The 27877-nt window shown below is 41.3% G+C and overlaps 2 protein-coding genes across 4 annotated transcripts in view; both read left to right on the top strand.

Moving 5' to 3' along the window:
* The window catches only part of LOC143738614 (5-hydroxytryptamine receptor 3A-like), a 115821-nt gene that overhangs the window by 83734 nt on the left and 4210 nt on the right, over positions 1-27877 (top strand). The window lies entirely within an intron of this gene.
* LOC143738619 (5-hydroxytryptamine receptor 3C-like) overlaps positions 22759-27877 on the top strand; it is a 69336-nt gene continuing 64217 nt past the window's right edge. For 2 of the 3 annotated variants that reach the window (XM_077230635.1, XM_077230636.1), the window contains exons 1-2: positions 22759-23011; positions 23126-23283. In XM_077230635.1, the coding sequence (XP_077086750.1) occupies positions 22942-23011; positions 23126-23283 (228 nt within the window). In that variant the 5' untranslated portion in view covers positions 22759-22941. The remainder of the gene's footprint in view (positions 23012-23125; positions 23284-27877) is intronic. The other variant, XM_077230638.1, reaches the window with a different exon arrangement.

Here is a 27877-nt window from a genome sequence, read left to right as displayed (position 1 = left end):
TCCAGGCCCACTTACAAGTAAACACAGATCAACACTGATATCTTATCAGTACTTATAATCCTCTGTGTACATGCTATCTTATTATCCGTCGAGGCCCTCTTAATAAGAAACACAGAGTTCTGGTAACCTTTACCAGTATACTTAATGATACCCAATACCATTAAAATCTACAATAAGTTGGTAACCTTTACCAATAAACTCAAACTCTTGCTAATCATCCATCCAGGCCCTCTTGATTTAGCAAACACAGATTCTTACATACGTACGACAAAACCTTTAGCGGCACATCAGCATCCTACCAATATTCATACAATCTGCATCAGATTATATAAATACTGGCAAACACTAACGGGAGCTCCGCCACGCTATATCACATTACTTGACATCATCAACAACAATAGACACTTATTTCTAGAATCAAAGATCCTCTTTTCAATTTTTTAGTTCTTTAAACTTGGAGAAGCATTTTAAAGGGTCTTACCACTCTGGCTCACTGGTGACAACACATACTTTTTCAAAAGCAAAAATTTGCTCACCTCAAATTACAGTGGCCACTGTTGTCTGTGTCGGTCACCAGTGTTGCCTTTCGTGGTTCCTTCCGCTTCAACCCAAGTCCCATCTGGGGTGCCAAATGTTGTGGTTTTCAATCTTTCTGAAAAATAACTTCGCAGAGATCTTTGATGCCAGAAATAATTAGACTTTATTTTCGAACGCCGTCCCGTTCCATAGAACGGCGCTCTAACGCTCTCTGGCCCTCTGGCCTTCCAGTGCGCGCTCCCGAGTACATTTTGGTTCAGAGTTATATACATACTTCTTCTTCCAAAGAAGGTAACACACCCTATAGATAGTTTTGGGTAAAGGTCTTTTACCATGTGACTTCTCAGAATAGAATTTTCTGCAGCAAACAACATTCCATTCAAGGTCTTTCACATACACAGAGGAAATCCAAAGTCACAGACAGAAGAAATAATTGTGTCCAAATATATAGCAAAATTACTTGTTTTCTAAATAATAAAATCTTCTACAGTAGCTGATGAAGAAACTATGAAAGATTCTTGTAATAATAATATGTTGTTGTTATCAACATATCATGTACACTGTCATTTCGATCTTCAAAGTACCAAGTTATAGAGATCAAATATGCCACACATATGATTTGGGGTTAACCATAGTTGCAAAGTATGAAACATTAACCCATTAGATTTTACAAGTAAACAACATAAAAGGAAAATTATGAGATGGGAAAATTAGATACATGTTTATACCTTTCTCAAGTGGTTATATATTTAGAATATATAGGATTAACAGGGTTTATTTCTCCTTCTCAGAAGAGTCACGTATCTCAGGAATTACAGGGTCGTAAAAATTATTATCAATGTAACCGGAAACTGAGTTCTGCCAGTGGTGTTAGCTTCATTGCAATGTTAGTTTCGGGGGAAGTTACACAGATCTTTGTTGGGAGAGTGAGTTTGCCGGACTATTTATTGAATATAATGAATAATTTGTGTGTGTGATTAGTCCAGGCGCAATGGTTAGATGGAAATGAATGACATGTATAGCGCCGTGCGGTAAGGCACATTGTTCTGTTTATGATACAGCTAGACCTATAATAACGACTAGACATTTCCAAGCAATAACCTATTGACATCATATTCATCATGATAAGTCAGTAAATTCGAGTAAAATCACAAGCTTCGCTTATCCCGTGCAAATGCGCCACACGAAATTCAGATGTAGGTGGGTAATTTCTAATTCACACGAGGTCCCCAGATAAAACTAACCCGTGCTAATAGGGCTTTAGGTACTTTAGGCAGTCAAATCATACGAATACCTCGGTCTGTGGCTGGATAACAAACTGGACTGGACAACACACACGAGTCACCTGTACAAGAAGACACAGAGCAGACTGTACTTCCTGAGGAGACTGCGCTCCTTTAACATCTGCAGCAAACTGCTGTGCATGTTTTACCAGTCTGTGATCACCAGTGTCCTCTTCTACACTGTGGTGTGCTCTGGGGGGGCAGCATATCCAAGAAGGCGCAGTGGATAAGACACATGCCTTTGGTGTGAGAGACCCGGGTTTGAATCCACTGTGAGACACCAATGTGTCCCTGAGCAAGACACTTAACTCCTAATTTCTCCAGAGACGTGTAACCTCTGAAATATAGCAATAGTAAGTCGCTTTGGATAAAAGCGTCAGGTAAATGTTGTATGACTGTGTACTACGTTAATGCCTTTCTTCAATATAGTTTCTTCTGTATTTTATCTAAATTAGGTGTTGTGAACTTGAGTGCATTAACTGCATTTTCCAGAGAATATAAGCAAGTGTTCCGGGTGCGTTAACCGTTGACTCTGTGCTTGCACTGCACTGCAATATACAAGGACTGCGCACCTGAGTGTGTATTTTATTCCAAGAAGGAGGTTGAGGGCTATTGCTCGGTTGATTTTTTTTTTTTTTTTGAGTTGTGTGTGTGTCACCGGGTGAGACAAATAGGAACCTTAAAACCGGAACTTGTTGCACGAGGGAGCAGCTTCCGGTATAACACCGGGACGGTTCCGGTGGCATGTCATGGCCGCCAGTGTTGACGAGCGCCAGCTGTGGACACTAATCAGGCCGTTATCGGTGAGCACATGCGGGAAGAGGCACATATAAGGCAAAGTTTGAAGAGATAAGGTGTTTTTCTTGGTGTTTGGGTTTCCACGTTGGCGTTTTTGAAAGCAAACAGCAGAAAGCAGCAACCGCAGTGCATACAAGTGTGGTGATGTTTACACATTGAAGACGGGTGAGTGCCCGACATATGGAACTGAGGGAACAGAGGGATTAAGGGCAGCGTTGAAGATCCATGCTGTTACCAAGGAGAGAAGTTAAGTACACTTTTTTTACATCAACACACGAAAGGGAATGCTATGAAGATTTACCAAGAACATTCTGAATACTGATGTGTGCTGGCTGGCAGCGTGTGTTGTCTCTCTCGTTGTGAGTCTTAGAGGCGAAGGAAGGAACTGGGATTTATAGGATTGCTCTTGAAACCTGATACCCCCGTGTGGAAAGCCATTGGTGGATTGTCTGACCCTGCAAAGATGGAGTGAAGGCCTGTTGTTTACGAGAGGTGATGTGGCATTGCAGTGTCTGAAAGTGTGAAGTGAGCACGTGTATAGAGCTATAGTATTGATGCATACACGAGTGTGGGAGACAAAATCATTACCATCATTCTATGACCTTTGTTTGGGGAAGCCGAACCAGTGGAGTATCAAAAATCTAATCTGATCCGTTGACTGTAAAATTGTGTCCAGGTTCCAACCACCTGATGTTATATTGGAGGAAGGAGAAGTTTAGCGTAGACTTAGACTTAGACTACTCTTTATTAATCCTTTGGGATGACTCCCGCAAGGAAATTGAAAATTCCAGCAGCAGTTTTAGCAAGGAGGAAGGAGAATAGTAGATAAAATAAGACAGTACAATAATAATAATAATAAAAGTAGTAATAATAACATTAGTCAGAAATCAACAAAAATATCAACATAAATTATTTTTAAAAGTGTCAGTGTTAAGTCCAGTCTTAAAGTGATAAAGTGACCAGGTATTAATGTAAGTCCAGGTGTGTATATATGTGTGTATGTATGTATTGTCCGTATCGTCCTCTCTACCCTATTTCCTCCTTCCCCCAAGTGAGGAGTTGTAGAAACTGATGGCATGAGGGACAAAGGAGTCCTTAAGTCTGTTAGTCTGGCACTTGGGAAGGAGCAGCCTTCCGCTGAACCGGCTCCTCTGGGTGCTGATGATGGTGTGCATAGGGTGGCTGGCATTGTCAATAATGTCCAGCAGTTTGTCCAGTGTCCTCCTCTCTGCCACCATCACCAGTGAGTCCAGCTTCATGCCGATCACAGAGCCGGCCCCCCTGATCAGTTTATCCAGCCTGTTGGTGTCCTTCTTGGATATGCTGCCCCCCCCCCCCCCCCTAGCACACCACAGTGTAGAAGAGGACACTGGTGGTCACAGACTGGTAAAACATGCACAGCAGTTTGCTTCAGATGTTAAAGGAGCGCAGTCTCCTCAGGAAGTACAGTCTGCTCTGTGTCTTCCTGTACAGGTGACTCGTGTGTGTTGTCAAGTCCAGTTTGTTATCCAGCCACAGACCGAGGTATTTGTATGATTTGACTGCCTCCACCTCAATTCCCTCCAGCAGGACCGGTCGCGGACTTGATCTGGACCTCCCAAAGTCAGTGACCAGCTCCTTTGTCTTAGAGGTGTTGAGCTGTAGGCAGTTAGTGCGACACCAGAGAGCAAAGTCCCCCACCAGACTCCGATACTCCCCCTCCCTGTCACCCCTAATTCACCCAACGATGGCTGTGTCATCCGCGTACCTCTGTGTGTGACACAGCTCCGAGTTGTAACAGAAGTCCGAGGTGTACAGGGTGAAGAGAAGAGGGGCCAGCACTGTGCCCTGAGGGGCTCCAGTGCTGCTGACCACCGTGTCAGACATGATGTCCTTCAGCCTGACATACTGTGGCCTGTCCGTGAGGTAGTCTCTGATCCAGTCTACCAGAAAGTGGTCCACTCCCATCCTGATCAGTTTGTCCTGAAGTATAGGGGGCCGGATGGTATTGAAGGCACTGGAGAAGTCCAAAAAGAGTATCCTCACTGTGCCGTTCCCCTTATCCAGATGGGAGTGGACCCGGTGTAGCATGTAGAGGATGGCATCCTCCACACTAACATCTGGCTGGTACGCAAACTGCAGGCGATCCTCGACGTGCTGTACCTGGGGTCTGAGGAGGCTGAGGAGGAGCCGCTCCAGCGTCTTCATCAGGTGTGAAGTGAGTGCCACCGTTTGAAAGTCATTCAGCTCGCTGGGCCTGTTCTTCTTGGGAACTGGAACGATGCAGGATGTCTTCCAGAGGGTAGGCACTCTCCCTTGCTGCAGGCTAAGGTTGAAGATCCGTTGGAGCGGCTCCCCCTGCTCTGCAGCGCAGGTCTTCAGCAGTCTCGGACACACTTTATCCGGGCCCGCTGCCTTCCTGGGCCGGAGCCTCCTCAGCTGTTCTCTGACCAGGGCCCGTATTCATAAAGATTCTAAGAATCCTCTCAGAAAACTCTTAATTTAGCTTAAAATCTTTTACGTAGCAGTCTTAGCTTAAGTGCAATTCGGGACCGATCTGAGAGCAACTCTGAGTAAGGAAAAGACAAAAACTTTTATCTTAGTGAGGAGGCGTGGCTGACCCCGTTGCTATATATGACACAATCTTTTGAAGACTGTGATTGGTTAGTTCTCCAAGAAGGAAAAAAAGAGTGATTTTAAGTATATGGTCTATTCTAAGCCTTCACTTTGAAATTACATGCGTAATTTTTCCTATTTGACCATTCTCATATACACACACATTATATTTGTGTATATAAATCCTTTTTTTTATTTACCATACTGTTAATTTCCTATAAGGTATTTGATTGGATTAGAATGATAAAAATTGTTCCACTGTCTATTTAAGTGGTGGTTTGAATGTTGGTTTTAATCTAGCAAACATGGCATAAAAAACAAGGACAAGAAAGCTCAACTGGACAGAGGAACAGTGTTTACTGTGAGCCCAGTTAGTGGATGAACACAAGGCCATCCTTAAAGGAAAATCAGGCCGGGTGTCACAGCACAGAAGCAGACGTGGGAGCTGATAGCGGTTAAGAATAAATTATTTACGATTCATTCCCCCTGCTTGTGCGGAAGCCTGCTATATTCATAAATGCATTTTTTTGAGCCTGCAATGTGGGAATGTCCATTGGAAACTAAATGAACTGCGACACAATAAGAGGTTCTGAAAGTGCTGTAATTGTTTGTGATCACTCTGCTTACAGAAGGTTGTGACAGACCCAAATCATCACTGCTGCGTTGATGCATTTTCCCAGCTGCCAAATATCTTAATGTACAGTAGTGATTTAATTTCTGGGACTATGCCATTCCTGCGATGTGTCGGAGATGTTATTGTGTCTCTAATAAAAACAGTCACAAACATGATCCCTACATGATCTAATCTATAGTGTCTTATTAACTCACTGTCATCTATTGTCTGCAATGCATTTCTTCTCCCACTTCGTCTTTCTGCCATTTTCTCCTCTGCTAAAAAAACTCTTAAGCCTCTTAAAAGTCCTCGTCCGTGCTCCTAACTATTTTGACCTTGAGACCTATTTTAAGGCTTAAGATGCTTTCTGAATTACTTTTTTCTTTACTAGGATTTTTTCTTTAATTTTAAGAGTAAACGCCCACATTTCTAAGAATTTTCTTAGACTTTTGTCACTAGGAGCTACTCTTTGGATTACGATTCTTTATGAATATGGGCCCTGGTCTGTAGTGATGTGGGGCGGTGATTGTATTGAGAAGGATGGCGGTAATGTGGTGTTGGGGGAGAAGTGTGTAGAGGGAGGTATTGCGAAGTCAGGGGGGAGGTGTGTAGACTGGGGTATGGTGGTGTCAGGGGGGAGGTGTGTGGGGGGGAAGAAGACATTTCTGCAGTGGGGGTGGGGGTAAGGGTGAGGGTGAGGGTGGGGGGGACAAGGGCATGAGCTGGTGAAACCTATTAAAAAAGTCATTAAGCTCATTGGCCATCTCCATTGTCCCTTTCCCAACAGCTCTGTATTCTGCTATTGCTATTGTTGCTATTGCTGTCCTGTGGTAAGAGAAGACTCTGTTGTTAACTGCTGGATTCTGTTCTCACCATTGCTGTTCTGTGAACAGAGAGATTCCGCCGTCCGTCGCTGCATTCTGCAAGAGAAGACTCAGTTGTTAGCTGCTGGATTCTGTACTCACCATTGCTGTTCTGTGAACAGAGAGATTCCGCCGTCCGCCGCTGCATTCTGCTATTGCTGTCCTGTGGTAAGAGAAGACTCAGTTGTTAACTGCTGGATTCTGTACTCACCATTGCTGTTCTGTGAACAGAGAGATTCTGCCGTCCGCCGCTGCATTCTGCTATTGCTGTCCTGTGGTAAGAGAAGACACCGTTATTAACTGCTGGATTCTGTACTCACCATTGCTGTTCTGTGAACAGAGAGATTCTGCCGTCCGCCGCTGCATTCTGCTATTGCTGTCCTGTGGTAAGAGAAGACTCAGTTGTTAACTGCTGGATTCTGTACTCACCATTTCTGTTCTGTGAACAGAGAGATTCCGCCATCCGCCGCTGCATTCTGCTATTGCTGTCCTGTGGTAAGAGAAGACTCAGTTGTTAACTGCTGGATTCTGTACTCACCATTGCTGTTCTGTGAACAGAGAGATTTCGCCGTCCGCCGCTGCATTCTGCTATTGCTGTCCTGTGGTAAGAGAAGACTCAGTTGTTAACTGCTGGATTCTGTACTCACCATTGCTGTTCTGTGAACAGAGCGATTCCGCCGTCCGCCGCTGCATTCTGCTATTGTTGTCCTGTGGTAAGAGAAGACTCAGTTGTTAACTGCTGGATTCTGTACTCACCATTGCTGTTCTGTGAACAGAGAGATTCCGCCATTCGCCGCTGCATTCTGCTATTGCTGTCCTGTGGTAAGAGAAGACTCAGTTGTTAACTGCTGGATTCTGTACTCCCCATTGCTGTTCTGCGAACAGAGAGATTCCGCCGTCCGCCACTGCGCCCTCACCGTCTGTCCTGAGAGGAGAAAGAGCCGGTTAGCAGCGGTTGGATTCCATACTCACGATTGTGTTCCGTGTGCATAGAGAGTCTGCTGACTGCTGCGTCTGATCTGCTGCCGCTCTACGAGCTGAGAGATCCTGTGAACCATTACTCTAAAGGAGAGTCTGCTGACTGCTGCGTCCGATCTGCTGCCTTTCTATGAGTTGAGAGATCTTGTGAGCCTTTGCTCTGAAGGAGAGTCTGCTGACTGCTGCGTCCGATCTGCTGCCGTTCTACGAGTTGAGAGACCCTGTGAACCATTACTCCGAAGGAGAGTCTGCTGACTGCTGTGTCCGATCTGCTGCCGTTCTACGAGTTGAGAGATCTTGTGAGCCATTACTCTGAAGGAGAGTCTGCTGACTGAGAGTCTGCTGACTGCTGCGTCCGATCTGCTGCCATTCTACGAGCTGAGAGACCCTGTGAACCATTGCTCTCAAGGAGAGTGGTTATTGACCTTTGGCTTTGGGAAACGGTTACAACAAGAGTGGCGTAGTCGGCAGGGTCACCACTCGGAGTTGAGCGGCCAAGGATCCATGATGGCGGATGAAGAGTTGCCAGTCGTCCAGCATCCAATGGCACCAATGTTTACGGGAGCTCCGTGGGCCCAGAAGTATGGTGGGCTTGGATCTGAATTGAACTTGATTGACTGGAGAGCACAAGTGGAGTATTTGGTTGGACTACAGGGGTTATGTGAGTCTCAGAAGGTACAGTTTATTCTGAATTCCCTAGAGGGGGAGGCGAAGAGAGAGGTCCGAGCTGCACCTGAGGCTGTCTGAGCCACTTCACGAGCCATCTTTGTATTCTTGACTGGGCAGTACGGTGATTCCACTCCAGTGGCGGTGCTACAGGCGCAATTCTTTAACTGCAAGCAAGGGCCTAGACAAACTTTGCGGGCGTTCGCCCTGAGTTTACGAGAGCAGTATTCTAGATTGAAGAACCGAGAAGACCATGGTCTGGGAGAAGAAGAGACCCTGTTGAGAGATCAATTTTTGTTGGGGTTACGAGAAGGCCCTATACGGCAGAGTTTACGTTTACAGCTTTGGCGAGATGCGGCCTTGACCTTCGAAGAGCTTCGTCAAGAGGCTTTAGCTCTGGAACGGGATCACGCCGAAGCAGTGGATCCCCCTGTGTGTATGGCTGCGAGTGGAGTCAGTATTCCTGTACCTCCTGAACCGTCGGATTGGAAACAAGCCTTGCATACGGAGTTAATGAAGGATGTTCGGGAAGAGATTGCAGAGTTGTCTAAGACCCTTTTGGGGGAACTTCGCCGTGGACGGCCAGAGCCTCCGACCTTGCCTCGGGAACGCTCCTATTCTGATGGATGAAGGGATCCGGGAAGACGTGCCGGTCGATCAACTGGCCCCAAGTTCCAGTGGGACGAGCAGGGGCGCCCTCTCTGTAATAACTGTGGAGAACCTGGACACTATAGCCGTCAGTGTGGCTACCGTCGCAGTTCACAAGGGGGTTTTAGGAGTTCACTGTGGGTCAAGTGCCCGGGACCCCCTGGATTGACCCTTCTGTAAATTCCGCCCCAAGAGACAGTCTGGTGGGCCATTGTCCGCTTGTAGAAATAAAGTTGAATGGTGTTAATGTCTGTGCCTGGTAGACACTGGATCCCAGGTCACCCTATTCGCTGAAAGTTGTCTAAAGAACTGTTTAATGCCCATCACTTACCGGAAGCCAAAGTCCGCTGGCTCACACTACGGGGAGCAAATGGCCTGAACATCCCGTATATCGGGTACCAAGTGACCGACTTTGAGATCCATGGGACTGTGATACCACAGAAGGGAGTAGTCATCCGAGACTATTGCTTGGGGGCGCATCGAGCCTTGCTAGGGATGAACGTGCTGATGGAATGTTGGGAGGAATTGTTTCAAGCCGGGCCCCTTCGTACCACTTCTTTGGCCGAGAAGCAAGACTGGGAGCGTGTTACGGATTGTCGGCGAGTACAGGCCCCAAGTTCCCAACAATATCGAGAGGACGTTGGACGAGTGGCATATGCTATGGATGCTATCTCCATTCCGACCCGAAGCGAGGCGGTAGTCTGGGTTCGTCTCCCCGCTCGGACTTATGGTCCAGAAGATTGGGTCCTTGTGGAGCCCCATTGGGAGTGTCAGAGTGTTGAGGTGGCTCGAGGGTTAGCGGTGGCCTGTCGAGGCCGAGCCTCAGTACGAGTGACGAACGTGAACACGTATCCAGTACATCTGTTCTGTCACCAACGGTTGCCTCGCATTATGTTGGTGAGTCACCAAAAAGGACGCGTTTCCCCTGCCGAGGATTGAAGACTCCCTTACTAGCCTATCACACGCCGCCTGGTACTCTACCCTTGATCTTGCAAGCGGATACTGGCAGGTGCAGGTGGAAGGGAGAAGACCGCCTTTACTACGCCCTTTGGGTTATTTGAGTTGGATCGGATGCCGTTCGGACTCTGCAACGCCCCCGCCACGTTCCAACGGCTGATGCAGCGATGCCTGGGAGGGAAGTTGGTGGACTCCACTCTGGTCTATCTAGACGACGTGATCGTCTACTCACCTGACTTTGACTCCCACCTGTTACATCTGGAGCAAGTATTCCGAGCCATGGAGAGGTATGGGTTGATGCTCCAGCCTGGGAAATGCCAGCTCCTTCGGAAGTAGGTCAAGTTCTTGGGCCATCTTGTGAGTGATGCGGGAGTGGCCGTAGACCCGGCTAAGGTGTCTGCTGTGCAAGGCTGGGATCCCCCTAATACGGTGAAGCACGTGAGGTCCTTTTTGGGATTCGTGGGATACTATCGGCACCTCATCAAGGATTTCTCCCGGATTGCTAAGCCCTTAAACCAACTGCTTGCTGGTTCAAGTCGTCCACGTGGCCGAAGTTCTTCTTTGACCGTCTGGATCCCAGAGTGTGAAATAGCCTTTCAGAGGCTGAAACAGGAGCTGTTGCAGGCCCCTATTCTGGCCTATGCCGATTTCACTCAGCCATTTGTCCTGTATACGGATGCCAGTAATATGGGGCTAGGGGCGGTACTGGCCCAGCTGCAGAACGGAGTGGAGAAGGTTATTGCCTATGCCAGCCGGAGTCTCCATCCAGCGGAGCAGAACGACGCAAATTATAGCTCCTTCAAGATCGAGCTGTTGGCTCTCAAGTGGGCCTTATGTGAGAAATTTAATGACTGCTTATGGGGAGCTGAGGTATTGGTGGTCATTGACAACAGCCGGCTGGTTCACCTCCAGACGGCTAAACTGGTAGCGGTAGAGCAGAGGTGGGTGGCCCAACTCGCCAACTTCAACTACCAGCTGCAGTATCGGCCAGGTCGTGAGCACATCAACGCCGATGTCCTGTCCCGATTACCTGTTGCCGGAGCTGGAGAACACCTGGAGGTGGAACTGGATGAGGGGCGGATGGTGGGAGTGATAGAGGCGCCTGGAGCGCAGTTGGAAGAGGTCCCGGCTATTTGGGGATGGGACCCGCAACGCTGGAGGGAACGACAGGAACGACAGGGGGAGGACGAAGGGCTGGCCACCCTGCGAACTTACCTGGAGCAAGGTACATTACCTGGAGCATCAGGGCCAAACGTTGATGGTGAGGAAACTTCTGGGGCACTGGAGGCGGCTGTGTCTGCGAGATGGAGTGGTCTGTCGATCTATCCAGGACCCAAGGACTCATGAGGCTGTACATCTAGTGGTGGTGCCAGAAGCCCAAGTTCAAATTCCTGCTCCAGGGATACCATGACCTGCTGGGGCATCAAGGGAAGGAGAGAACAGTGTCCTTGTTGCGTAGGCACTTCTACTGGGGCAAAATGGAAGAGTCTGTGGGGAGGTATGTACAGGAATGCCCCCGCTGGTTTAAAGCCAGGAGAGTAGTGAGGGCCCCCTTAGTTCTGGTACGGCCTCGGGCCCCGTTACATATGGTGTCTATGGATTTTCTGACCTTGAGTCGGCCGATGGATCGGTATCAAAACATCCTGGTAGTGACGGATTTGTCCACGAAGTACCAAGTATGGCACATGTATGGTAACACATACATGATGTACATATGTGACGTGAATATGTGACGTCACCACGCTACAGTCTGCAGCGAGGAGTACTTGATGGCACCAAGCATGTATTGCGACATGTTTTAAGTTTGTCACCATTGTTGAGATTCATGTGCTGATTCTTGATGTTTGTTAGATACTATGGACAGTAATATTCTGTTGAACTGTGTATTTAAAAACAAATTTTAAGCTAATTGCAACATGCTAATCTTGCTAAACCAGTTTAAAGTCATCTTACAAAGATTAAAATCTAGCTGAAGTTTTAAAAAACTACATGATGGTAATATGAGCATTTGATATTATTTATATCATGATTACTCCTGCATTTTCAAAAGTGCAAATACACACTCAGAGCAAAAAGAAAACAAAAAAAAAGTCAAGGGTCAAGAGGTCAACTAATCACGAATCTGGTGACTTCAAATGAAACATTGAATGAATTGATAAAAAAAAATCAATTTTATTTTCAATAAAACACCAAAACCTGTTAATTCTCAATAAGAGCCTCTGTAGACAGTAATAAAGTAAATCTGGTTAGTAATAACACATGAAAGCAGCATTTGAAAAATACATTGAAAAAGAGGCATGATGTGATTGCCCAGTTGTTCTCGTCTCATTTTATTTACATTATTATTACTTTCTTCTGCTTTACATTTATGTTATTCATGGTGTCTGTATTTACATATTTCATCAGTTTAATTTTTTTCCTGGTGAAAAAACAAACAAACAAAAAAACAAAGTTTAATGTTGAAGAAAACTGCTTATGCAATTAAAGTCTTGTGACATGAGATGCAAAAGTCAAAAATGTAAATATCCTGGTTCCGCCACTAGTTGGGAGTCAGAATGTGTGGCTCTCTCACAGTGTATAAATATGACCAAATGACTGACATATGTTCAAGAGTGAAGCATCATCCTACAGGAGAGGTATCTCAGACACTTGGGGTTTTCTTCACTATTGAACATGCACCTACACTGGCTTATATTTGTTCTGTTCTCGTTGGGTAAGTAAATATTGTTTAATGATAACACTTTACAATAAGGCTCAATTTGTGAACATTAGTTCATGCATTAGGTATCACAAATGACAAGAAGTAACTTTTTTTTTTACAACACTTGTTAATATATATCAGCTTTTCCAAACCCTGCTCCTGGAGGCACACTAACAATACATTTTTTCAATGTCTCCCGTCTTATCTGACCAATGTATTTATGGTCTTGGAGTCTCTACTAATGAGCTGATGAGTTACAACAGTTGTGTTTCATTATGAATCAAACACGAACTTGTTTTGTTTGTGTGCTTTCAGGAACAGGTTTGGGAAAATGTATCTAGAGAGGTATATCTATGAAGAAACAAGAGGGATGTTTCTTTCAGCATGTATTCAAACTATTTACCCGTATGTAAGACACAACCCCCATATATTGCAAGTCATATACAAATATATGCATATATACCAATCAATGATTTTTCCATGTGCATGTATATGTGGTAAATTGAGATGTCTAGCTCATTCCACAACTGGTTGAGAGTGAAATTGAGAAAAACAGTTTTATCTGTAGATGAGCAGAGTTATAAAGGTTGATGATGATGAAGTGAATTGTTGTCCTATACTTGGGACGTTTGGTCAGTCGTAAGGTTTCCCACCAAACAACCAATTGAGTTGCTTCAGCATTATAAGCAGTTTCCTTGATCGTAAACACGTAGAGGAGCCAAGAGCTACATCATAAAACAATCCTACTTGAGCAGGAAACAAAAAGGTTTCTCAAACAGGATTGGGAACTAGACAACAGACAACCATAACACAGCTTCAAACAGAACTACTTCCAGTTTTATCCAATAAAGAGTGCACTACCTGTATCCCCCTAGTGGCTAGGATGAACATAGCAATCAGAATTGCCATGACTAAACCCTGTTATAGGCTGCTACAATTTGAAATGTTACAAATGTATTAGCAACCATTGAAACAATGTCAATGCATCAACATAACTTGCATTGAATGAACATCACCGTTGCACCCACAAGAAATGCTGAAATAATTTTAAACTTTGAATCAGTGGTAATGACATTAAATCAATGTTACAATGTGATGTTGGTTCAACATTGTGTTTGCACTCTCAGAAATGAAAGACAACTACAACTGACTTAAAACCACACAGCCTGAAATCAGCTTCAAATAAAAAACATGAAATATCTCAGCAGAGGATCATTAAACAAATCCAAAAACAGCATTACCAGCTCCACTTATTAAAAACCAATTTGACTTTATTTCTGTCACATGTCTAAAAAATATAAAAACTTATATTGAGAATTAACAGACATTAATGCTAATTCATGTTGATGTTTTATTGTATGCAAGTTTTGATGCATACAATAAAATGGAGTCACCGTTATGGTGATTGGTGTTTCCTTCCTAAAGGTAGTCCCAATGCTATGTTCTTATATGTAATGAGAATGATTATTGTTAGAACAGATGTGATTTAAATGTTGCAAATGCGTGAACAATTTGTCTATAAATAATCTCTGATGAAGATGTTTTAGGTATGTTTGCTTGGAGACTCTATACACAGATGTTAAACAGACTGTGTTGTAAGTGTGTGCTTACTCTCTATCTGTCCACTTTGTTAGGAGATAGCATTTCAGGTGTCAGTGTGCAGAGTTATCAAAGAGTGAAAAGAGGCCAAGTAAAAGAAAATATATATTATGTCACAAGCAATCAGGAGATGTGTGCCACCGTGTTCACGGCTCATTCCTGTTTACGATACGGGAGCATCTTCGGATTGGGCACTGCATCTCTTGTTTCTGGCGAGATGGCTTTCGAGAGTACTGCCTTTGGGTGCTCCTCCCGCGATAATGAAGTGCAAGAGGAGTTACTTGAGGTGGACACTCGTGCACTGGCCAGGATACAACTTGACTGGCCACTGGAACAAGAGACTATCAAGCGCTCAAAGGCTGTGTCTGAAGTCAGTTGTAGTTCTTGTGTTTCTGCTCGTCTCTTTTTCTGTTCTCTTCTTTCCTTCAGCGATTCTGCTTGTTAACAGGTTTATTAAGGCTGAGATGACTCCATATTTAATATACACAGATTTTGTGGCTCGGATAAGATCCAGTTCTGGTTGAATTATCTTTGCTCTTGGCTGACATGTGGCACTGCTATGGCCTGCTTGTGGCCAAGATCTGGCAAACAGGAGCGGTCCGCCCAAAGGCCGTCATTCCACATGTGCCAGATGTGGGCCGGATCTTGGCCGAAACAGTGTTGCTATCTGGGATACCAGGCTGACCTGCTAAAACAGGGGTGTCAAACTCAGTTCCTGGAGGGCCACAGCCCTGCAGAGTTTAGCTTCAACCAATTAAACATACCTGAACCAGCATTCAGGACAGCAAAATCCCCAGTGTTAAAACAACAGTGCTCAGAGCACATATAAAGTAACACTAAAATCAGTTTTAAAGTTAATGAGATAATTAAGTAATTAATTAAGTGATGATTGAGCATTATCAAGATACCTAACAAGCAAAATCAGTGAAGGAAAGAGAAACATAAGAACTACAACTGACTTCCAGCCACAGCCTTAGATGAAATCAACTGGAGATAAAAGACATTAAATCTCTGAAGATCTCAGGAGAGGAGGAATAAACAACTCCACAAACAGCATTACCAGCTTCATTTATTACTAACCAGATTGACTATTTCTTTTTTTTAGACATCAACAGAAGCTCGTATTGAGAATTAACACAGGTTTAGATTTTTTATTGACAATATTTGTTTCAATAAAACCAACGTATCCTTTAACTGGCTGGTTTGACTCCTGGCTTTTTATGTAAGTTGGTGGTTTTTGTAACAGTGCTTAGCATAACAGATAATTTTTACAAAGGACGCTAGAAGCAAAAACGATCAGGTGACATAACTTTCATCATCATAACCCATCAATAATTCATTATCCTAAAAGAGTAATTCAATATTAAAACATAATTTTCTATAAAAGTTCTAAATTTTGATTATTAAATACATTTTTATAGAAAAAAGTGTATAGACAAACAGAGATCAAGATTCAGCATATGAATCTCAACAATGGTGAAATGCTTCATGTTGCAATGCATGCTGGGAGCCATGAGTTATATACTATGTTGGCTCCCAGAATGCATTGCGGCATGAAGCATGTCACCATTGTTGAGACTCATATGTTGCTTCTTGATGGTGTATAAAAGTGTCATCCCCTATCAAAAACATCAAAATTAAAATGGCTGATCAGTGGTGAGATATATTGTTTGTGAAAATCTGCTAATAACAAATAATCACTTTTGGTCAGTGATAGTATTTGAGACTTATTCTATTTCTGGATTTCTTTGAAACAAGTTTTTTATAGACATCATCACAAAGACCATAAACTCAGATAAAAAACCAAGAGTCAAACTCCCCAACTAAAGGAAACTCTGATCACCAAAATGGTGAGAAAATATTTTCAATAAAACTTTAACATCTAAACCTCTGTTAATTATCAATAAGACCTAATGTAGATGTCTGTGAGAAATAAAGTCAATCTGGTTAGTAATAAGTTAATCTGGTAATGTTGTTTGTTGAGTTGTTTAATCCTCTTCTGCTGAGATCTTGAGATATATAAAGTCTTATATGTTTTTTTTTGTTTTGATTTCATCAAAAAATCAATGTTAATGGCACTGAATCAATGTTACAATGTGATGTTGGTTCAAAATCATGTTTACACTCTCAGAAAATGAAACACAACAACTATAACTGACTTTAAGCCACAGAGCCTGAAATCAACTAGAAATAAAATAAGACAATAAATCTCTCAAGATCTCAGCAGAAGTTCTTATTGAGAATTATCAGAGGTTTAGATGTTTATGGCTTTCTTTGCAACAACTGATATGTTTTGGTAAAAACTGTTACAAAGACCAGAAACATGGATTTGCAGGAGCAAAAGAGAAGTAGATTCAAAGCAGTTAACATTGACACATTAAAGTTACTTTGGTGGTTGCTATCTCTCTGGGACCCTAATCAAACACACCTGAACCAGCTAATCAATGTCTTCAAGATTACTAGAAAGCTACAGGCAGGAGAGAGTATCAGGGTTGGAGGTAAACTCTTCAGAGCTGTGGGTTCACCGTTGTCCTGAAGAGTAGAGTCTGTGCTTTGGTCCAGAAGATCTAGAACTTTTAATGATTTGTTGCATATTGCTTTTTTTAAGAGTTGGTGATTGTGTAGTTGTTGGTCCAATGGAAATCTCTTGTTTAAAAAAATATATTGTTTACTGTTGAAAATATATTGTTTAGTTGTCTTGAATGAGTTTGGTTCACACAAATGCTTTGCTCACATTATGTGTTCAATATAAATATTAATTAATACATTTAAACCGCAGTTGGTCAATTTAAGGCAGTCAGTTTCTGCAAATGAAGTTAGTTGGCTCAAGTTTTAATTGAGTGCATACTGTAGATTACAGTATAGAACTGTACAATTAAACTGACCTTTTTTTACAGCATTTTTTAACAGTGAATGCACGGAGTGTAAGCCTAAAAACTGCAGTGTTACAGAATATGCTGAAGCTAAAAAGGCTCTTTTTGTACGACTCGTCTTGGACAAAAAGGACTCTCAGAATCCCAAAATGTGGCCCTTGATATTCAATGACATCCCTGCCGAGGTCACTAAGTTCGACCCTGCCAACATTTCTGTGGACATGTATGTGACCTCCATTACAGTGGTATGTGTCCAGCATGATTTATCTTCTCGTTCAGGTCATTATGGGATGTCAAGCTGTAGTATCATCTTTTAATACATTGTTTTATCTACAGAATGAAAAAGCCCAGAGCATCTCGACACTGGTCAAACTAGAAACTGTAAGTGTTTTTAAACAGAATATAAGTTTAAATCAATTTACATAATTTTCTCATTTATGATCAGAGGTTTATTTGATTTTCAAGCATACTGTATTATGTCTTCTAATCATTTTGTACATCAACTTTCTAGCTTTGGCCAAATTCGAATATGACGTGGGATAAGCAGAGATTTTGTGGAATTGATTCATTTATAGCCCCCAAAAATATGTTTTGGACTGTTGGAACCTTTATTTTGCCAATGGGTTTGACCTGGGCTATCTATCTGGGGCCCAGTCAGTTTTGTCCTCGGTTTCCATGTAGGCCCCACTTGGGTTAGCCCAGATGAAATGAACACTGCTCAGTGTGCACACTACAGATTGTTAAATGTAACACTGATTCAGAGTTAATGAGATAATTAAGTGATTAATTAAGTGATGACTGAGCATTATTGAAGATAGCTGATAATACAAGCAGAATCACTCTGATGGACAGAGGAATGACAAACAAGATCTCAGCAGAGGAGGGTTAAGCAACAAAACAGCATTGCCAGCTTCATTTATTGCTAACCAGACTTTATTTATGTCATAGGTCTACAAAAGTTCTTATTGAGAGTCAACAGAGGTTTGGATGTTGCTGATTTAGTGAAAATATTGGTTAACATTAGTATTTGCTTTAAGTGGGCTCTAGACCCTTGACTTTTAGTAAATATATTCCTTTTCAGCAAATGCAATAATGTTATTAGAAGACATTTGTGCATTAGCAGTGATTGAGATAAAGATGTTTTAAGATAAAGCAGATAAAGTTGTCTGAATCTAAGACATTTAACTGAATGATTATTTAAGTGTTGTATGGGAAGTACAGATGTTGTGAAAAGAGTAACGGACACATTAACACTGTGACAATAAAACTTTTAAAGATGCTACATCTCCAGTAACAAATTTATTAGCTGAACATTGAGACACTTTATCACTCATCATACAATCCTCAACAATGTTGATAGCAAAACTTTCTAATATTTAATACAACAGCATGACTCATTCACACCGCAATGCATTGTGGGAGGAATTGATGAGTTTTCTACTTTGCTGGTATCCAGCACGCACTGCAGCATTAAGCATGTCACCATTGATTAGTTTCATTAGATGATTCTTGACGTTTCTGTGTGTCTAAACCAGCCCCAAAATCTTCAAAATATCACATCCGATGCATTACAAAGATGGTATATATTTTATCATTTATCTTATAAGTTAACCAGGCCTCTTCATGATGATTTAGTCAACATCAGTATCACTTTCTTATCTCGTTGTATCTTGGTTATACTTGCCACAGTAAATGAGATTTTGTAAGCACATTATTGGAATAAACCAAGACAGGATGAAACCTCTGGTCTAGGGTCAAGACCCCAACTAAAGCAAATACTGAAGAAATAATCTTGTTTTGTGGACTCGTTTAAAAGTTTAAAGTACTAATAACTTTTTTTTTTTTTTTTTTTTTTACTTAGGCCCTGTATACACGAGAACGATTCTGGGTGAAAATGTAAAAATATTTTATCGGATGTGCCTTTCATTTACACGGCGACGGTGTTTTGGAGGCTTAAAAACGCAAAAAAGTGAAACCACCCTCCAGAGTGGAAATCTTAAAAACGATCCACCGTTCCCATCTAAACAGTAAAAACGCAAATCTGCTCACTGTGGCTCTCGTCGCGTACGTGTTTATGTCACAGGCATGCGCCATTACAGGAAAATAACCCCAATATGTCGGATTATTTCCATACGTCGGACCTTCAAGTTGCCATTGCAGCTCTGATAAACGTACAATTGTCTTTTCAGCAGTTGTACAAAATATTCTCAGATATCGGTGTTGTTGTGTCGCAGTGCTTCACATTGCCACCTAGCCGCCTGGAGTGCATACTACATCGAATTTCACACACTTTTGCGTCATCATATGCACGCGGATTTCCCCCCGATAACGCTCGTCTAAACACAGAATAAAAAGTGATAACGCAACGCCACTTTTGCGTTTTCTCTTCAGATCGTTTCCGTGTAAACATAGCCTTAATTTAATTGAATCCAGAGTGTGCAACATTCAAAATGAGATACAGCCCTTGATTAGCTGGTTCAGGTGTGTTTAATTTAGCTGCAGGACACTGGCCGTCCAGGAGCATGATTGCCTGCTTTACTACTTTACATATACATTTACATTTATTCATTTAGCAGACGCTTTTATCCAAAGCGACTTACAAATGAGAACAATAGAAGCAGTTAAACTAACAGTTGATCAACAATATGCAAGTGCTATGACCCCTCTCAATTTAATCTAAACACAGTTAGGATCAAGTGCTGCCGAAAAAAAGATGTGTCTTCAGCAGTTTCTTGAAAGTGGCTACGGACTCAGCAGCTCTGGTTTGCGTTAGGCAGGTCATTCCACCAGCAGGGAACAGTCATGGTAAAGGTCTGAGAAAGAGATTTTGTGCCTCTTTGAGATGGCACCAAAAGACGACGTTCGCTTGCAGAGCGCAAGTTTCTGGGTGGCACGTAAGTCTGAAGTAATTTTTAGGTAAAAGGGAGCAGAGCCAGTGGTTGTTAGGCAAACGTTAGTGACTTGAATTTAATGTGTGCAGCAACTGGAAACCAGTGCAATTTTTTGAGGAGAGGAGTGACGTGTGCTCTCCTCGGCTCATTAAAGACCACAGCGGCAGCATTCTGGATCAGTTGCAGAGGTTTGACGATGCTGGGAGACCAACCAGGAGAACATTACAATAATCCAGTCTTGATAGAACAAGTGCTTGGACAAGGAGTTGTGTAGCATGCTCTGTTAGGAAGGGCCTGATCCTCCTGATGTTGTGCAAGGCAAATCTACATGACCAGGCAGTTTTAACAATTTGGTCTGTGAAGTTAAATTGATCATCAATTACAACCCCAAGGTTCCTGGCTGACCTTGATGGAGTTATGGATGATGAGCCTAGCTGAATGGAGAAGTTGTGATGAAGTGATGGGTTGGCCGGGACCACAAGCAGTTCTGTCTTCGCCAAGGTTTAGTTGAAGGTGGTGGTCCTTCATCCAGACAGAAATGTCTGTCAGGCAGGCTGAGAATGTAACTTTACTGTTACATGTTGACATAACATGATTCTAAGCCCTGCGTCTCAATGCTCACACTATTCATCCTAAACAGTATGTGAGATTAAAATAAGTGTCTCAAAGCATAGTATTTTAAAAAGAGTATGCCTGAAGTCCCCCGGATGGTCGACTATTTCAAGTGGAATTTCGAAGTGTGGATCCGGTGACTAATTAAATTTTAACCTGATTAAAAAAAACATTTATTTAATATTATCGTGTTATATTTTATCTGCAATAACAATGTGGACTTTTATAAAGATTTGTTTGGCCATCAACTTTTAAATGCATAATTTGAATATGAGGAGAGTCTCGTCATGAAAGACCCGCGACTGCAGATCAACGAGCTTCGGCATTTCTATATGATACAGTAGGAAATTAAATGAAATGTGGAGGTTTTTGACTATTACAAGGTGATTGACAGGCCAGTTTACTGTGACAGGATGAGACAGAGAGCAACCGTTAAAGACGAAATTGAATGACGTGATTGTTTGTCCCAAATCTTGTCTACTTTTTGCTACACTCAAAAGTATCTACTTTTTCTTAACAAAAAGGGTACATATATTTAGGGCGTATAAGTAGGCAAATTGAGTCACAGCAGCAGTAGTCGCACACCCAAAAAAATGATATGTTGGCTTTAATTAACTTTTTTATGTAAACAGGGTCCACATAACTGGGTTACGTTAACTTCAACATAATGGAATTAAGTAATTTTAAGCAACCCAATTAAACTCTGAGCTGAGTGTTAAATGAACACTAAAGCAATGGTAAATTTAATGAGATAATTAAGTGAATAATTGAGTGATGATTGAGCATTATTGAAGACACTTGATGTTAAGAAGCACAATCACTGAAGGAGAAAACCGGAATTTAAAGTCACCATTATGGTGATCGGTGTTTGTTTTAGTTGGGCTCTTGACCCTCACAACATTAACTTTAGATTTTGTTTGCTGCTGTACATGAGTTATAATAGCCAGATGATCGAATAAAAAAGGTGATCTGATAGTGTTGGTTGTGTTGGAACAAAATCATATTTTCACAATCAATTGACCTGCACTCATATAGAACCAATTTCTGAGTTAAGAATACCTTAACATACCATATTTAGCCTTTTCAATTAAATAAAAAAAAAAATAACTTTTAAAAGCATTTGTATGCAGGCACACACAAACATCAAGAATTAGCGTATGAATCTCAGCAATGGTGACAAACAGATCACCTCTGAACATAAGCTCATTATTTATTCATGCAGCAATGCATGATGGGAGACATGAATGAGTTTTGATTGGTGGCACCCAGAATGCACTGCAACATGCTTTATAATTGTCACCATTGTTGATATTCACAGTCTGATTCTTAATGTCTGTTTGTCTACATAAACTTTTTTTTATTGATTTGATCAATTGATTTTCATTGAAAAGGCTATAAATGCTATGCTCTACAAAGGCAGTGCTGCTATAATACATAAGTTTAACTTAAATCAGAAATTGGGTTCTAAATGAGTTTAGTGATTCAGATCAAATGATTGTGATTTAATGATTATATTATAACGCAACCAACATCATCAAATCACCTTTTCTAAGTGATCATCTGGCTGTTGTAAGTCACGTATAGCAGCCAAACAAAATCTATAGTTAATAATGTGGGGGTCAAGACGCCAACTAAAACACACACTGGTCTACATGATGGTGACTTAAAATTACGGTTTTCTCCTTCAGTGATTCTGCTTGTTAACATCAGGTGTCTTCAATAATGCTAAATCAGCACTCAATTATTCACTTAATTATCTCATTAACTTTAACACTGCTTCAGTGTTCATTTAACACTTAGCTCAGAGTTTAATTGGATCGCTTAAAATGACTTACTTCGATGATGTTGAAGTTACATGAACAAATTATGTTTGTTTAACGTAACCCAGTTATGTGCAACCTGTTGACATAAAAAAGTTAATTAAAGCCAACATATCAGAACCTGTTGACATACAAAAGTTAATTAAAGCCAACATATCAGAACCTTATGGCATAAAAAAGTTAATTAAAGCCAACATATCATTTATTTGAGTGTGTTGAAGTTACATCAACAAATTATGTTTGCTTAACGTAACCCAGTTATGTGGAACCTGTTGACATAAGTTAATTAAAGCCAACATATCATTTTTTTGAGTGCAAGTTACTTTTGATTTGATTTGAATACCTGCTGTCTCCAATCATCATGTCTTTAAAAATCATTGTTAAATTATATATGATCCATCTAGCATCAAGACTGAGTTTGGAACAAAGGACTCTCCAAATGTGCTGTTGTTCAATGACGGCTATACGTTATCAACTGACTTTTTATCTCTGACCACGGCCTGTAAGATGGATCTCTACAAGTTTCCCTTTGACAGCCAAATATGCAATGTAACATTTCAGTCTACAGCATATTCAGGTACATCTGAAACACATGAATCAGTTTTGACAAACAAACACGATATTTTTTATTCTTCTAAACTATTTGACTTCGATATATAAAATAATAAAATGTTAATGTCTGTTCCCACAGTTAAGGAGATTCTAATTGATGTAATAACAGATGACCGTTTTATAACACAAGAGTCGAAGGAGACCTTTCAGGCTGAGGGAGAGTGGGAGCTTCAAAGTGTACACAACATTAGCGATACCATCTTTATATGGAATGAAATGGATCTGCTGATATATCAGGTACAGAGCACAGGGTATGGATGTAAGCCAATAGTAAATATATAAATACAATTATAAAAAAAAAAAATTTTTACTCATAAAAAGGCAGGGGCCTTTTTATGTTATTATTTATTCATTTCAATACATGCACTGTAAACCCAGCTTTTGTTTCTAATTAAACTTACGAGTGATCATTTTCTAGGGTGCTCTAAATGCTTGTTTGGGCCAAACCCTAGACAGTTGCCAAGATAATATATAAAGACTACTTACCAATCTGTCAAAAGAGCCCAATTCCTCTCTCTAAGTTGTGATCCAATGATATTCCTCTTAAAGGGATAGTTCACCCTAAAATGTAAATGTCAATTACTCTCCCTCGTGTTGTTCAAGACTTTCGTTCATCTTCAGAAAACAAATGAAGATATTTGTGATTAAATCAGAGAGCTGGATCACTCCTCCATAGGCTCCTAAAGGATTGAGACTTGCCGACCCACAAAAGTTATTAAAGACATCGTTAAAATAGTCCAAGTGACTACAGTGGCTCAATCTTAAGTTTATCAAGCGACGAGAATACTTTTTGTGCACAAAATTCTTTATTTCAACTATTCATTTCCTTCTCTGTGGGCCTCGAGTCAATTCACATAGTGTAATAGCGTAGTGCTTCTGTGTTGTACGTCACTGGCCGATGCTGATCATGCGTGTGATGAGTGTGACGTACAACACAAACGCGTTGCGCATTGTCGCTTCATAAACTTATGACAGGTTATAACTCAGAAAGGAAATAAGCTAGGAGGAACATTTTTCTGTGAAGTTCCCCTACATGTGAGCTGCATCTGGATCAAATTTTGTGGTGACTCTAATAAATATTATAGTGTTTTTGAACCATAACCAAAAACACTATAATATTTACTAGAGTAATGTTACTGTGTGTGTGTGTGTGTGTGTGTGTGTGTGTGTGTGTGTGTGTGTGTGTGTGTGTGTGTGTGTGTGTGTGTGTGTGTGTGTGTGTGTGTGTGTGTGTGTGTGTGTGTGTGTGTGTGTGTGTGTGTGTGTGTGTGTGTGTGTGTGTGTGTGTGTGTGTTTGAGTGTGTGAGAGAGTGAGAGAGAATAAAGGTTAAAGCTATGTGTGTGTGTGAGGTTAAAGGTTAAAGCGAGAACATCTACGGGACAAAGTGTAGCACCCGCCTATAGGCTCACATCACTAACACGCTCTTTAAATAAATAAATAAAAAATACTGTGCCATTGACTTCAGTCAGACCAGGTTTCAGATGATCAATGGCTCAGTCTATTTCAATTCCTCAAAATAGTAACACTCCAACAATGCGCCTGAACACACACCTGGTTCTCAGACCAGCCACCCATGGGTGAAGAGATGAGCACAAATGCATTTGCTATTTAAACAACGTGGCGCAGGACGTGAAAATAAAAACTCGTTGGGCTGAAACTAAAAAAACGCCTGGCGCCGCATTGCTCCGGGTTTATGAAAGGGCCCATTGTGTTGATCAAGGCAGCAGTTTTGAAAATATACACAACATATCCTGCATTTAAGTTCACAACTCTCACAGTGTACAATACTCATTCTCATTGTGATGAGGCTTGACACTGTTTTCTTCTCTGTAACCTCTGCACAAAGTTTGGCTCTCCAGTGTGGAAACCACATATTTGTTTTAATTCTTTCACCATTAAAATAAAAACAATTTTATTTTATATTTATTTAGGGATGATATATGACCAGACTAATTCAATTCTTACTAGTAACAAATATGATTAGAGTGCTGTCTAAAGCCATTGTTACTGGTGATAAGATACCATACTGTTTTTTCTGTCATAATGGTGTAAGCCTGTTTATTGGTCGAAAAAGGGTTTCCAATAATACAGGTGAAGGTCTTTGTGTGTTACTGTCTTTTCTCGTGGCAAAGTATTTTTGGTTAAATGCAATACATTTTATCTTATGTATTAACTCGTTTCATCTGACTCCATAAAATGAAAAGGTTTTTCAATGATATCTGTGCATCATTAAATGTGAGCGAATGTTTTACTATTCTTTTAAACTCTTGAATGCAAATAATGTCAAAGTCAATTAGAATTATCAAATGTCACAATTTAATATGTCAGGTAAATGTATCATTATCATTTCATAATCAATTCAAGGATAATCAATGCAAAACATCAAATGCTCTAGAACAAAGAGGAAAAAGTTTACCCGACAAGAAATGCGTGAGGCTGAGAGTCTCGCAACTCTCAGCCTCACGGGGCGATCTCGGATATAGAAAAAGGCCCTGAACTCTCGCTGCGTTTCAGTATATACCCAGAACTCATTTCAAATCTAAACATCATTCACAGTGGAATTTTACCTGTAAGTCACCATTTGCTAGGAGTGGAAAATTAACATTCAGTCAAATGGTCGAAGGTGTTAACTCAAAGACACACCCTCCAGTATTGGAGGGTGTGGAAGATATTTCTAAACTTCCTAAGAACTTTATTACCTTTTGGGTTTACTTCTTTGGGAATGAGACATTTTTACCAGTCGTACCGAGACATTTCAAATAATACCAAATATGTATGAAACTAGATGATAATCATTCACATTAAACCATTTAGATTCTTGTGTGAATTTGGGAGACCTCTGCCAAGATGAAGAATGGGGGAGAGAAATGTAGATTAGGATGAGGGAGGTGAGACCTTCGTCTCAATAGTGCATGAGGGGGAGTTCAAATGTCAATTTCCTTTGATTTCTCAGAGAGTGGCCCTCTCTTAAAGTCCTTCAAGTTTTTCCAGTCTTACAATGGTATAGACCCCTTTTCAGTTAGTAAACATGGTGACGTTTTTTGTGGGCGGAGCTTAGGTGGAGGCGGAACGATCACTCTGTCCGCTTCCCTAAGTTTAGTTTGCAAGTTTTGTTTGCTTGTTTTTTAACAATGACTGGAGAAATTTTAGATTTTATGTCCAGGACCGCGATTTTTATTTGCAAAAGTTAATTTTAACGGACGGCACCAGATTGGCCGACCCATACGCGCTCACTCAATGGATGGATGATCTGACAGGATTAACATTAACACTAAAACCTCCGGTTGAGTGGCCTGACTTCTACTATCCAATAGAGAAACCGAGCGTAAAGAGAAACTGAGGGCATATAAATCTTTAGATGCCTATAACTATGTGCTGAATGGTCACGTACAAGACTTGTGTGGTACGATCTGCAGTTCTGCCTAACCAGCGCCAAGAAGACGACAATGTAAAGAGTGACATTAAGGTGCAATTTTAATAATGCGAATATTTTCTAGAAATAAAAATTCCAGATACAGCATATTCATTTTTCATTGATTCTTGCACCCAACAACACAACAAGATGACATATAATAATACTAATACTAATTTAAGCTCCTTATTATGTAGACAAATCTGTGCTGGTTTGTATTTGCCGCCTCCAGTTTCCCCTTTGTTTTGCTCCAGCTAGCGCCGTGACGTAATTGTGACGTCGGCGCAAAAGGGGTCTATACTGCCCACCCTTATTTAATTTATTTATTCACCTAATGTTACATACTAATGGTGTCACGATTTCGATTCGAAATCGATCGAAATTAATTCACAAACTCAAAAATCGAAATAAAAAATGGAATCGTCGATACTGCCACGCCCCCATGTCGCGCCCGTGATGGAAAGTTCGGATCGTTTTACTGACTCTATTGTTCAATCTCGTTCATCAAAATTAACTAATCTTTTTTCTAGTCATTTCAGGGGCTTTAAATGTTATACTTTTAACAGGCAAATTCCCCGAACACATCCACCTACGCAATCTTGATCATATTCTTAATTAAGAAATCATTATAATGCAGTCAAAAGTAATTTACAGGGAACATTAATACTTGATCTTCCGAGTCTTTTGTTCATTTGTCGTGTGACAGAGGCAATGAACGGATCGTTCATGAACGACTCATCATGGCGCGGGAAAAAAACACACGTGTTGAAAGGCTGTCCTCTAACTTGGATTCTATGCCCGAGCCCGAACTTGGCCGATATTTCCCGTCACTATCCTCGGGCCGGGCCCTTGATCTATAGACGTGCACTCCCAACGCAATAGAGTGCGGCGCGGGACTAGATTTGATGGCCGAGTGCGAGTGCGGGCGGTAATGCACTCACTCTGTTTGTGCGGGAGAATAAAAAGATTCGCGGGACTCCCGCAAACTAGAAATATCTATGAATAAAACATAAAAACTAATAATTTTTTTTCATCTGTTGCAGAAAAGCAACAAGAACAACTAAAACAAAACAGAAACGATTTACAGGCCAGAGTTTCTATTTATAACATGTTTGCAGCGTTGAGCGATTTAGCCAATCACAGACATATGTGTTGATTTCTTGAACGCAATGACCAATCAGAAGCATTTAAGATAGACTCTCCTCACCACTCAAAACGGACTTTTTGTTCAGTGCTGAATTCTGTAAGCTGGCAAATCCTCTAATTATAACAAACAAAGTGTAGGCTATATATTATGAAAGATTCATTGTGCAGTCAGCTTCACTGATAATAACAGAGATGTGTGAGATTGCGATGAACTGATGTCAGCTTTTTAGGAGCAACAGCAACCAGTGCTTAAAAAAAAAATCGAGAATCGA

This window comes from Siphateles boraxobius, unplaced genomic scaffold (assembly GCF_051911475.1).
Source record: "Siphateles boraxobius isolate OS27281-9 unplaced genomic scaffold, OSU_SipBor_1 15, whole genome shotgun sequence".
Taxonomy (NCBI): Eukaryota; Metazoa; Chordata; class Actinopteri; order Cypriniformes; family Leuciscidae; genus Siphateles; species Siphateles boraxobius.
This window is presented reverse-complemented; position numbering and strand designations above follow the sequence as displayed.